Below are 13,077 nucleotides of genomic sequence, written 5' to 3' on the forward strand. Positions count from 1 at the left end.
GCTTTCGTTATGTATCACAAATGGGCAGAGATAGCAAAAAATGGGAATACCTCATCCCTGCCACATCATGACTTTCCTTGTTGCAGTCTCGACATATGACGGTTAGCATAAGAAGTTAAATGGGAATTTTTGGAGAAGTTTGGGGAAGCCTCAGAGGACATGCGAAGGCCAGCAGACAGCGCAGAAAAGGGTTAGAAACTCAGAAGTGCATAAAATGTATGCATTGTACTGTGTAATATCAACATATCTTATCTTTTAAAACCATGATAATTCAGACTTCTCTGGTATGGAGGGGGAGCCAAAAAATTTTACATGGATTTTTCAGATTGTGGGGGTGCTACATCCCTCACCCTGATGATACGGAAGGGTTAACTGTAGTCATTGTTGGAGAAATTGTGGGATGTGAGCCACGTTAATGCACTGTTGGTGGAACTATGAATCCTTGCAACCATTTTGGAAAGTAATTCGGAATTAAGCAAATAAAGTGACTAAACTATCCATACCCTTTGACCCAGAAATTCTGCTACTAATCTCATACCCCAGGGAGGCTGTGGGTAAGAAGAGGGCCCCCCCATACACCAGAATGTCTATAGCAGCACTTTTTGTGATAGACTCGATAGAAGCCATGGGAGAGGCTACCCAGTGGCCGTCCATGGATGTAACGGAATGCTGCTGTGCTATGAGAAAGGAGGAGTGTGATGAGTATGGAGAAGCCTAGAAAGACCTACATGAACTGATGCAAAGAGAAGTCAGCTGAGCCAAGGAAACAGTATACACAGTGGCTCCAGTCTCACAAATAAAAAAACAAAGCTGTAGGTCATATGAGGGTGAATGTTGTGAACTTCACTTCGCAGCCACACTGATGCTCTGCTAATGAAAACAGCCTTTTTGTGAATTCTTCTGGTTTCAGGCATTGTCCAGCGGGGAGTGGCGTCTAGCCCGTGGGTGGGGAGCCACGCGTGGCCCTCTGGGTCCTCAGATGCGGCTCTTGGGGTTTGTTCTGTGAAGTTTAGATTCTGTCAGAGGGCCACATTTGAAGACCTAGAGGGCCACGCGTGGCTCCCCACCCTCCTTCTAGCCTATCACCATTTGGTCATAATCTGAGTGACTTTTTACTGATGTTTTGAATGGTTCTAGATGTTTTTTCTCTCCTAACTGGCTTTAAGATCATCTTCTTGGCCTTTTCTCGTTGAATGTTTTGAGAGGTGATTTTTTTTTTCTTTTTGAACTCTGACAGATTTATTTCTCAATGGTCACTTCTTCTCCAGCCTTCCCAGACACACTTTTTCCTAATCCTTGTAGGTGTCTTTGTCTCTCCGCTTTTCTACCACGTTTCTGGGGGAAGGCCTGGTGGTTTCTTGGTCACTGGGCTGTGGCTTGGGAGGGGATGGCTCCTGGTGCTGTATGGATACCGCACCTTCCCCCCCTTCCCCCGCAACTGACCTGTGTTCTCCGCTTTTTGGCAGTGTCTCAGTTCGACATGGAATTCTACATCAGTGGGCTTGCACCTCTCTGTGACCAGCTCGTGGTGCTTTCGTATGTCCAGGAGACCTCAGACAAAACGGTAATGATTTCTGTGTTTTGATACAGACACTTGGGAGGTTACTTTAAACACGACACAAAATTCTGTGGAAATACTGAGTATTTTGTGGCCTAACTGTAGCCCCCAGGCACAGAAAATGAAGTCAGCTGCAGTTACACAGAAGACCAAGATCTCTGCCTTCCCTAGGCTCTGTTCTCTTGTGTCCACTGACTCTTCCTCCCCCCACCGAGTGAGAGAAGGGATGAATTCCTCTCACCGTTAGAAAAAACGGAGTTGACATTGTACATTAGCAGAAATGATCACCATGAATGCGATTGGCTCGAGCGGCAGGGGGGTCAGGGGAATTACTAAAAGGGCAGTTAGTTCATTTTTCCTTATGCTACAGACACTCTCATTTATCCCTTATAGTGTAAGGATTCTGATGAAATGGATATTCCCACTTTAAAATGGAATGTAGCCTAGTCTCACTTGTCTGTGCCTTAAAAAAAATAGATTTTAAAATAGACTTTTATTGTGATATTGTGTTTTTCTATCACTTACGTTTCCTCCTCTCTTTTCCCCCTACCCTGCTTCCCTCAAAGCAAAGAATTTAAAAGGGGAATTAAGCAAAATTGATCAAGAAACTGAAAAAAATCTGACATAATGTGCATTATTCCACACTCGTGGACCCTGACCTCTGCGAAGGAGCATGGCAAAGTGCATTCTCATATATTTCTTCTTTAGGGCCATGCAAGTTCAGGCAAAGCAGTGCAGTTAGACGAAACAGCCCATAATCTGGACGTCTTTACCTTTGGCTATGGAGTGAAGTGCAGTCTAATCAGCCACTCTCAGAAGTAATTTTCCCAGCTTGCTATGGGCCCATTGCCAGCCTTGCCCTGCTCTTACTTGCCAGGGACACAACTGGGAAGGAAAATCAGAAAGTATGGGTGAGTCCAGACTCTGAGAATTGATCGGAAAAGACTTGATTTCAGCAACTGTGTTTAAAAGGAAGGACAATGGTTTGGGCAGCTGTGCCTAGTAGTAGATTCTCATTGTCTGTGTCTTGCTTATTTCTGAATACAAGGGCTAAAGAGGATGAAAAAGCCTGGAAGCCTCGCTTTCAGAGGAGGAGATGCTCAGGAAGCTTTCTGTGATGGTGCACTTGCATTAGGAAGTCATTGCTATGGTAACCTGAAGCTCTGGATGCCCATGTTGCTAGGCGACGGAATGCTGTAGGCTTAAGTGAGCACTCCAGCCTACAGAAATCGATAGGGTTCGCGTCTAGTCCTATTGCAGGACATCAGTTTATTATTTTATTTTAGGGAAAAAATAGCAGTGGCTCCCAGGGGAATGAACATGGAGCTGTTATGATGCGCATGAAGGGGAGAGGACAGTAAAAAGAAAGCAAGAAACGAAGAGGTCAAATGAAAAAAGGAAAAACTTAATAAATAATTGACAAGGACGGCAGAAGCCTTTGTTAATGAAAAGCATTATTGGAAAGGACTTAGAACAGAGCAAGAAGCAGGAGGACACAACCTTACCTGGCCAAGCCTGTGGAACACATTGGGAAAAGAGAGTTTCCCAAGCGGGAAGAAAGCTCAGGGTGCCATCTTTAATATTAGCCAAGAGGCTTTGTGTTTGGGGACTGGATCAGGGTGGGGCATCAGTGGTGGTGGTGTTTGTCTTTTGAGGTTTTTCGTTTTGTTTTCTTTTAACCACCAAAGGGGACATTAGTTCCCCAAGTAGAAGCTTGTAGGACTTGAGGAATGTGTCCAAAAGGAAAGGGTAGGTCAGGCTACGTGACTCTGGCTGATTTTCACGGGCTTCGGGCCCTGATCGATGGGCTTTGTGTTCTAACCCCTCCTTCCCAAAAGTGGCCAAAAAGTACACTTCCCCTGGTGGCCGTGGCTCAGATGACAGCAGTTTAATCATAGTTTTCTATAATTTTGGAAAACCAATCAGTCAATCAGAAAGCATTAATTAAGCTGCCCTCTGTTCTAGGCCCTGGGTTAAGTTTTGAGGCTAGAAAGACCCAAGCAAAAGTGGCCCCTGCTCTCAAAGGGTTTGCATTCTGATGGGGAGACAGCGGGGTGGGGGGGTGTAGAAGACGTTCAGAGTAGAAGGAAGGGAAGCTTAGAGGGCAGGGCTCTCGCAGCAGGGAGGACCAGGAAATGCCTTCCTCCTCATCTCATACTTCAGCTGATTCTGGAAGGAAACTAAAGATTCTCAGCACCCAGGATATGAGGGGAGAACATTCCAGGCATGGGGTACAGCCAGTGCTCACACAGCAGTGGGAGATACAAAAGCAGCACATAGGCCAGTCTGGCTCCTGAGACCATCTTTTGTGTTTGTATGAAGCTTGCCAGTTCACAGAGCTTGTCTGTGGGCGTTTTCTTCAGTCTTCCCAGCAGCCCCCCGATTCAGGCAGACGTTCCCCCTCCAAAGGATTACAGTCATCTGGTGCTCTGCCTTAGGTCCTCTAACCCTGGGTGTCCGTGCAGTGCCCTGGGTGAGCCCAAGCCTGGACAGAGGACCATCAGTCCCAGAGATTCAGACTTCTTTCTCCTAACAAATCAGACACTCAAGCATTGATCTGAAAGTGAACTGAGAAAGTGTGGGAAAGCCAGTGTTCGTGGACCTCCCTGAGCTCCCCATCCTAGGGAGGGTGCAGATCAGCGGTTGTTGGGCTTGAGAAGAAGCCATTTGGGTAATTTGTGGTTGTGTGACAAAGGGGCTTTTCTCTCCTTTTCCCACAGGAGAGGGAATACTGTGCCCGGCCCAGATTGGACATTATTCAGCCGCTTCCAGAGACCTGTGAAGAGATCTCTTCCGACGCCCTGACAGTGAGAGGTTTTCAGGAGAATGAATGCAGAGACTACCACCTGGGTGAGAAGGGGCAGAGACAGGCGCTTTTTAATTCTTGGAGGCCTCCACGACTTTGGTTTTCTTCTTGTAAAGGCACTCTTCGCCTAGAAACGCAATGAATGAATTCATATTTGTGTATGTGTCTGTGTCTGTTTTATCTGTGTGTATTATATATAACATATGCTTATGTAGTTTGTCCTGTATGTTATGTGTGTGTGTGCACGTTTATGCCTGTATACGTAGTTATCTGTGCATACACATGCACCCACATACGTGTCATGGTTCATTTTACTTCATTTCACCCGGATGCTTCAGCCCGTGTCGTCATGTCACTGTGTGCATTCAGAGCAGTAGTCGGCTGTAGTAGAAAGGGCCCCAGCTCAGAGTCCACAGATGTGGGTTCAAGTTCTGGTGCTGTCCGCTTGGCGCTCCTGACTGGGAGCTGCCACTGCTGAGCCTCGGCCCGCTTCTCTGTAGGATGGGACGGGAAGACGTTAACTACAGCCTGCCCCTGCTTGATGGTTCAGAGCAAATGGCGCAATGTTTGAGAAAGAGCAAAGAACCACAGGTTCAGCTGCTGCCGCTGTTTGTCCGCAGCCAAGCCGCCTCCTGCGGTCTCTTAACTATCTTTGAATCGTGCCCAATTTCTGCATCATAAATAGGGGTGGATTGAAATGTCTAATTTACATTTGTTTCTGTTGCTGTTGCCACGGCGAACGGTGGGAGGTTGGTTTGGGGGCCACAAGATAAGGAGGGAAAGCCTGCTAAGTCATAGGGACCCATAACAGGCACAGTAAAAAGAAGCCAGAATCAGAACCCCCGCGGCCAGATGACCGAACCTGCCGTTTGGTTGGGATGTTTCCAGGCCAAACTCTGGTGAATGGATGCCTTTAAGCCCTCTGCTGATCCATAAGCGGAGATGTGGTAGTGGGGACCGAGAAGGTGAGGATGCTTCCTGCCTCCTCTTTTTGCAGGGAGCCTCAAACAAGAGAAAACCATGAGGTTGTTTTTCCACCTTGCTCTTCAGCCGGAAGGCATCATGTTCTGTTTTTGCTCAGAGCCAACTTTGCCACCTGCTTACAAACCCTTCAGAACTGGGGTTTGATAATTGAATTCCCCATGCAGCCCTAACAGGCCACCTTGTAAATACCAGCCTGTGTGATGTATTGTGCCCCTGGGGGGGGGTGGCATCTATCACTGACGCTTTCTATGGCCTTGACCTTGATGGCGCAGGGACGTTTATTGCTGGCTATGCAGCGTAATTGTCCTGTGAAAGTAGAACCGCATTATAAATGGCCATAAATAAAGTTTATACACGGTAGATGAATCAGAACACGCAGGAAGGAATGGGCTGTTTTGAATACTGTGTTGCAATTGAAGTCAGAATTTAAATTTATTGGGACATGGAGCATCAAAAGCCATCTTTGAGTGGAAAGCACTCAGGTGTGGGATCCTGCCTCTTTGGCGTGCTGTTTCTTTAGACAAAGAGCATTTCTTTAACAGCCTCCCTTCCTCCCTTGTCTGCAGAGTACTCCGAAGGTGAATCGCTCTTTTATATTGTCAGCCCTAGAGATGTCGTCGTGGCCAAGGAACGGGACCAAGATGATCACATCGACTGGCTCCTTGAGAAGAAGAAATACGAAGTAATTTGGGGAAATTTTGTTGCTTTTTAAAATGAGCTTTGTTTGAATTGCAAGTATTACATGAGCTCTTAGGATGCAAAAAGGGAAGCAGAGCCTTGAGCTTGGCACAGCCAGCTCTTCTTCAGGCTGTCATTGCAATGAATGAATGTTTTAGAGATTGCTGAAATCATGAGACCTGCTCTCATCTGATACGCCAGCGCACACCCCAAAACGTAAATCCAGTGGAGATTTCAAAGCGCAGCTGAGCGTCAGGAGAAAAAAATTACAGAACGCTGGCTGACCAGTTCGGAGAGGCTTAGTGCAGATGAAGCAAAGATGGGGCTATTCTACTGTTCTTTTAAAGTAAAGATGATCTTCCCAGCTTTAATACCAACAAAGGTGGTAGAACCACTTTATCTAAAGGGAAAGAAATGTGTGTGCTTGGTTCACATTGATTGGAAGGGAAGGCTGAAAAATTAAAGAATCGGAGAACAAAAGGTGTTCACTTATTTCTTCACTTAAATTGCTCTGTAACAGCCTTTATGTTGTTAGCCTCCTAAAGTGATCCACCTGGGTATTCATCAAAGGCTTTTATGAAATAGGTCACTTTATGTTGTAAAAAAAAAAAAAACAGAAGAAAGAAAGAATTATTTGAGTTGTCCACGTGTGGAATTGCTGCTTCACAACCTCATTAGTTCCCACAGGGTTGCACTGAAAAGTAAAAACCTCCCAGTCCGAAAGCCTGTGATCAATCTGAGTGTTTCCGGTTCCTGTTAAGATTGTTGAGGAACAATTCTATTTCAGACATCGCTCTGATTGGCAGAGATAGACCTGTAAAACTTCCCAGATGTCAAGAACTCGATGGGATCAGGCCATCTGTTTCTAGATGTAGAAGTTGCAAATACCGCTGGTGGGTGTGAGGGGCAGGGCAAAGCCACCTGGCTGGAAATACACAACAGAAGGAGAACCTAAAAGGGCCGTTTTCAGCCTGTTCTGGGGCGTTTTGATGCCGAGTGAACTTTCTTTTAGAATTAACTAGTAGATTGTGTTGGATCTGCAGGGTTTTGGTCCCAGCGCAGTGACCCCTGATGAAAACAGAAGCAGCCTCCTTTTTAGTTGACTGCTTCTGTTTCATAATTTAATTTCAGAGATGTTGTTCAACCGTGATATTCAAAGTCCTCAAACAAAGCCCATGGAAATAAAAAAGCAGATGCCTCATTTATGTGGTTCAGAACTTTAGGTGTCATACAAAAAAGTAAGCTCCACTTAGGCCTCTCTTTCTCTTTTTTCTCTCTGATTATGTACATATAGGAAGCTTTGATGGCTGCTGAAATTAGCCAAAGAAATATTAAAAGACACAAGATTCTGGTGAGTACAGACACCATTGTTGAGCTACAGCATTTGCTGTCTGGAGTTTATGGTGGGAGACAAAGCCCGCTGTGAAGACTAGAGAGGCTTCAGGCTAGTGTTAGTCATCTCCAGGGCTGAAGGAATTCATTTCGTCGGGACCTAGTAATGCTGAATAAAAGCTGCTTGACCATTCACTGCCAGAAGTAACGAGAGAGGATAAGATCTCCTTACAGGGCAGTTTTAGAGAATAAGATGCTAACCATGGGAGCTCTCTGGTAAGTCATGACTGTGAGAAGCCCCTTCTGTAAGGAGCTTTCTGGGTGTGAGTGCCTAGAGAAGACAAGCAAAATCCATTCTGGCGAGATTGCTCAAGTACAGTGCTTTGGAGAAAAGCCCTGTTTCTGTGTCTTAGCATACAGCAGAGCTTTGTTGCTCTAATGTTACTGAATTATTTATAGTATATATTCTCCTCACATGAGTTTTTCAAAATCCCTTTCATTTAAGAAGAAAAGTATAGTTTGAGGTGCATGTCCCCTTGGCTAAATTCATTGTAAAGGTTAAAGGTAGGGGGAGCAGGGCGGGGCAGGACGAGGGGAGCAGGATTGACTTGAAAGCAGAATGGCACCTTAGAGGTGGTCACTTCATGTAAGCCCTGATTTGACAGAGAAGGAAACTGAGGACAAAGCTCACTGCCACCCTGTTGCTCAGCTTAGACACCGGCAGTAAGAGATTGCCCTTCCTCCATCCTCCTGTCCCTTAAACGCGCCAATAAAACTCTAGAAACCACAGGAGACATCAAATGATTGAGGAGACACTGGGGGAGGGGGAGTCAAGGCCCACCTCTTCCTTCTCTCTATTCAAAGCCCATTCTGGGGGCTTGATAATTTACCACCTGGTTTCATTTGCTCTGTTTGACGGCTCACCGCTATAGACGAGAGAACCGTGTGCTCATTACAAAGTTTCACCCGGCCAAGCTGAAGGAATTAAGCGTTGCACCTACTCTGTTGTAATGGGGCATGATCCCCCTGTCAGAGGGTAGCGCTACCGTTTTCCTAGTTCAGAACATCTCTTCTCGTTCCCCAGCCAGGACTGGAACAGAGGAGGCAGCTCGCATTTCCCATCCGGGAAGCTGAGGCACGAGCATAAGCAGCTTATCCCAGGACAAAGAACAGCTTTTAGGGGGCGGCAGCCATCCCCAGGTGGCAAGAGAGAATGACCACCTTTAGTTCATGTTCATTCCAAAAATCAGCCCCACCTTCTGTGTGAACCAAACTCGGAAAGCAGAAAGTAGTTGCAGAAAAACGCTTTTCTTGCAAGGAGGAGAGTATTGTGAGAGCTTTGGGTGTGATATACCTGAGAAAAAAGGCTGAAATGGTTAGTCTGGGGATCTCAGAAATAAGATGAGCTTTTAATGTTGGCGCACTGGGCCTGGATTCAGGAAGACTCGGGTTCAGATCCTGCCTTCAGTACTGGTAAGCTGGGTCACCTCGGGCAGGTCCTTTACCTTCTCTGGGCCTCAGTTTCCTCATCCATAAAATGAGGAAATTGAACCAGATGACCTCCAGGGTCCCTTCTGGCTCCAAATCTCTGAACCTTTGAGTGCAAACAAGCCAGAAAACCTGCCGTGTTATAATTATACTCTTCACATGTCTGGGCTTGGAAGTTGTTATGCAGGCTTATGGGATGTCTTCATTTATCTTCCTCAGGACATAGGCCTGGCCTATATAAGTCACCTGGTGGAGAAAGGCGAGCATGATATGGCAGCCCGGTAAGGCCGCTTCTGGTGGCTCCTGCAGCCTCCTGGGCACAGTCACCATTTTGGTGTAGGAATAGACTAGAGACAGGTTTTCACCTGCACTGATAGGAATTTGGTCAAAAGTTTGAAAAAGGAACTACTTGGACAGTAAGGACTCCAACAAGGAAAAGAAGGTTCTTGGGCCACCACGTATTATATAACCACCAACTGCATTGCCTTTGCCAAAGAATTTACCCCAGTTAGAGGAAAAACTGGCTAAGATCTAATGAAAGAGATGAGTCCAGAGTGAGTGAATGGTCAGTACCATGGACAGCAGAAGCCCCAAGGAAGCCTGGCTACAGTCCTCCCTGGGGTCCATAGTCAGTGGTTATGGGGTTTAGGGAGATAATAAGGGGGTCCCAAGATCCAAGAGGAGCAGGAGGCCTGGGCTCTGCTCTCGAGACTTTATTTTAGGAACCCTGAAATTACTTGAAGTAAAGTAAGTTTTTCTGAATATCTCCATTCTACAGGTAACTATTGATAGGGTTATGATTTTCTCAGGCCACTCCAGTAGTATAATTTGCAACATGCATCAAGTGACTTAAACAAATAACTGTGGCTGGGGCAGCTAGGTGGCACAGTGGATAGGGCACCAGCCCTGGATTCAGGAGGGCCTGAGTTCAAATCTGGCCTCAGACACATAACACTTACTAGCTGTGTGACCCTGGGCAAGTCACTTAACCCCATTGCCTAGCCAAGAAAACCCCAAATAACTGTGGTTCAGGAATCACATAATTGAATTCCTTCAAGTGGATCAGATAAATGGACTTTACTGTGCATTTTCTCCCAAACAGAAAAATTGAGTCAATTCATTGGCAAAGTGATATATAGATTTGTGTGTGTGTGTGTATACATGTATATGTGTATCTTTTTGTGGCTCCAAAAGTTTGAAAAGAGAACCACTTGGGTAGTAAAGATTCCATGTGTACGTATGTGTATGTGTGCACACACGTATATACACACACATATACATGTCTGTCTACAATATATATGTATGGGATATATAGGTGTACAATTATATACATGTACATACATATACATTCATATATATATTTATATTTATAAACCTAAAGTACATGAAAAGTAAGTAAGTAGATGATAACTGTTTTTCAAAATAGGAAAATGCTGTTTTGCACATTCTCTATATATTCTTTCACTCACTCGTTTTTTCCTCTATGATGTTTTCATTCCCAGCAAATGTCAGAAAGTTCTGGGGAAAAATGCAGCTCTCTGGGAATATGAAGTTTACAAATTTAAAGAAATAGGACAGCTTAAGGTATGTCAAACTAATTTCTATCTATCTACCTCATATGCTACATTCTGCTTAGAACTGGACATTTGTAGGCCTGTAGTCTCTGACTATACTCCAGAGGAAGAGCTTGAAACTCCATCCCCCTGGCTCTGAGGCCGGCATCTCTCTCCCACAGTCACTGTGCTTCTGATGCTCACTCTGTGTGACCCTGAGGAACCACCCACTCTGGTGCCCAGGCACATCTCTCAGACCAGAGGTTCAGGGCCAGTGCTGATCTACGCTGGGAAAGGGGATTTCCTAACCAATGAAATCACCAGGGACAGCTTGGTGAGGCCTCCTTGAGCCCGTTCTCTGCATTGGGCCAGGGCAGTACTCACTATGTCCTTTCTGCCTGGGTCTCCTCAGCATGGATGGATTTCCCATGGGGCTGCATTCTAGCAGAGGCAGTTCTGAAGAAGAGAGTCCCACTTAACTGTCCGACACGACTTCCTCATACCTCTGCCCAAAGGGAAGATATTTGCAACCTTGTCCTCCCCAGCTTTGCTCTGGGCTGTGTGCCTGTGGTTCTGGCTGGCCTTCTGTGCTCATGGCCCATCCCTCCTGGGTTGGAAGTTCTGCCGAGCTGTGTGTGCTGATGACCAAGCCTTGAAGTGTGTTACCAGGTGTGGTTGGCTCCTCTCCACGAGTACAGAAGTGTCTTATACCTGAGTGATGGGGTTCTCTGACCTTGCTCCTGCTACCAAATTGTCGTAGAGGCTGGGCTAGACACTGGACCAGTGAAAACCCTACTCAACTTCCCAGGCTGGGATTCTCTCCTTCTGTTGGTCGAGGAAAAGACCAAAGACACATGTATTCTAGACTTGAATCCAACCTAAAACGAGAAGATGATTGCCCAGAAACACTGGAAACCTTGGGAGGAAGCGTCCACTGCATCTTCAAGTTCGTGATAGAGGAGAAGAAAGCCAGGCACAGAGTGATCTGTACCTTTCAGTTTAGAAGGGCAGATCTCAAGTGTTCAGAGAAGGTCACTGTTGGAATAAGATCCCATGGCTTAATCATGTCAAGTCAACCCAAGATAGAAGGAGCTCTCTCAAGAATGGAATTCTGAAGACAGAGCAGCATTGCCACTCGTGAAGAAAAGAGGTGATTTTCCAAAGAAATTGGTGTGGATGCATCAGGAACTCCTCAAGCATGTGAGGACGGCCACAGGGGATGAGTGTCAGGGCATTGCATCGTTCTGCCTGAGGAGTTTCCAAAACAATCAGGTTATGAATGAGCTGCCGCCAGCAGTGACTTCTGAGGATACAGAAAGGGCTTTTGTGGCTGTGTTTCAAAAAAAGCATCAGAAATGGTTGAGCCACGACTGGAAGGAGAGAAGGAAAAGGGAGGGGATGATGGAGACGAGGCAGAACCACTCACCTCCTTTCACTTCCGTTTTCTCCCCCTAAGAGAAGGATCTTTGCAGGACAAAGGACAGAGTGAGTAGAGCCTCGGTAGGTGTGGCTGAAGAGCCACTAGCAAGGATCATTTCATCAAAAGATTATGAAGAATTAGGGAGATTTACATGGCTGTAGCAATGCTCCAAAATGCTGATGAGCATTGAAGTCTCTAGACTATCCGATTGACTTTGCTTCTGGAATGTGTCACCAAGGTTTGGGGAAACCACACTGGATTATTGGGTTCAGTTCTTTGAATGCCCTCAGTGCCTGGCACACAGGTGGCTACTTCATCAATGCTTGTTGATTGATTGGGCACCGCATTTTAGGAAGAACAGTAAGGAGTCCTGTGTGTGCAGAGTGGACGTCATGCCGTCTGTGGAAATGGATGCGCTGAAGGAATTAGGTTTGGTTAGCCTGAAAGAGCAGATGTGTAAGCTTTTGTCCAGAGAAGAACAGGGACATGATGGCTGTATCCAAGTGTTCAAGGCTCTTCTGTGGAAGAAGGATGATATTTGCCCTTGGTCCCATGAGGGCAGAATGGGGAGCAGGAAATGGGACTTCAGGTGTAGATGTGGGCTCTACAGAAGGCCTCCAAACTTCAGTGGCTCCTATATCCAACAGTGAGCTTTTGTGCAAAAAGGGGCATAAAGGAAATCGTGGGGAAAAGGAAATGCCTCAGTTAGGAAGCTGATGGCTTCACTGGTGGCCAGACAGTGCCGCAGGTCCTGGGGAGCTGTCTAGGACTTCAGGTGAATCTCTTGTGGACCACCTTTGGGAAGAAGTGGATGAAAATGCACAAGACACAGGGGGAAAAGATGGCAGCATTATCTGATAGAAGCTCTGCTTTCCCCAGTGAGCTTATGGCTGTGTGGGAGTGAGTGCCTTTTGTGAATACCAGAGGAAGAGGAGGAAGATCTTGGCTGCTTCCTGTGCAATTTTATTATTAACGAAGGAGCCAGGTATTGTTACTGAGGATAGCTACTCTGATTCTTTCCCTCAGTGGATATGTTAGGATACTGTTGGTAACTTGGAATTCAGTGCTATCCACTACACCTTCTTTTCTTTTCCTTAGTATCTCTCTCTCTCTTCCTTCCCCTTCTTTCCTCCTTTCTGTCTCTGTCTGTGTCTCTCTTCCTCCTCACTTCCCCCCCACTTCCTCTCCCTTTCTTGTTCTTTCCTTCTCTCTTCCTCTCTCTGTCCTCTCTATCTTCCTCTTCCTCTCCTCCTCTCCC

General features: G+C 46.1%; 1 protein-coding gene across 2 annotated transcripts in view; it reads left to right on the forward strand.

Moving 5' to 3' along the window:
• Window positions 1–13,077, forward strand: part of VPS41 (VPS41 subunit of HOPS complex) — a 183,511-nt gene that overhangs the window by 133,239 nt on the left and 37,195 nt on the right. For both annotated transcript variants that reach the window (XM_020964498.2, XM_078152047.1), the window contains 6 exons: window positions 1,467–1,564; window positions 4,279–4,408; window positions 5,915–6,030; window positions 7,321–7,377; window positions 9,066–9,127; window positions 10,349–10,430. In XM_020964498.2, the coding sequence (XP_020820157.1) occupies window positions 1,467–1,564; window positions 4,279–4,408; window positions 5,915–6,030; window positions 7,321–7,377; window positions 9,066–9,127; window positions 10,349–10,430 (545 nt within the window). The remainder of the gene's footprint in view (window positions 1–1,466; window positions 1,565–4,278; window positions 4,409–5,914; window positions 6,031–7,320; window positions 7,378–9,065; window positions 9,128–10,348; window positions 10,431–13,077) is intronic.

This window comes from Phascolarctos cinereus, unplaced genomic scaffold (genome assembly GCF_003287225.1).
Source record: "Phascolarctos cinereus isolate Bilbo 61053 unplaced genomic scaffold, phaCin_HiC Scaffold_4;HRSCAF=312, whole genome shotgun sequence".
Taxonomy (NCBI): Eukaryota; Metazoa; Chordata; class Mammalia; order Diprotodontia; family Phascolarctidae; genus Phascolarctos; species Phascolarctos cinereus.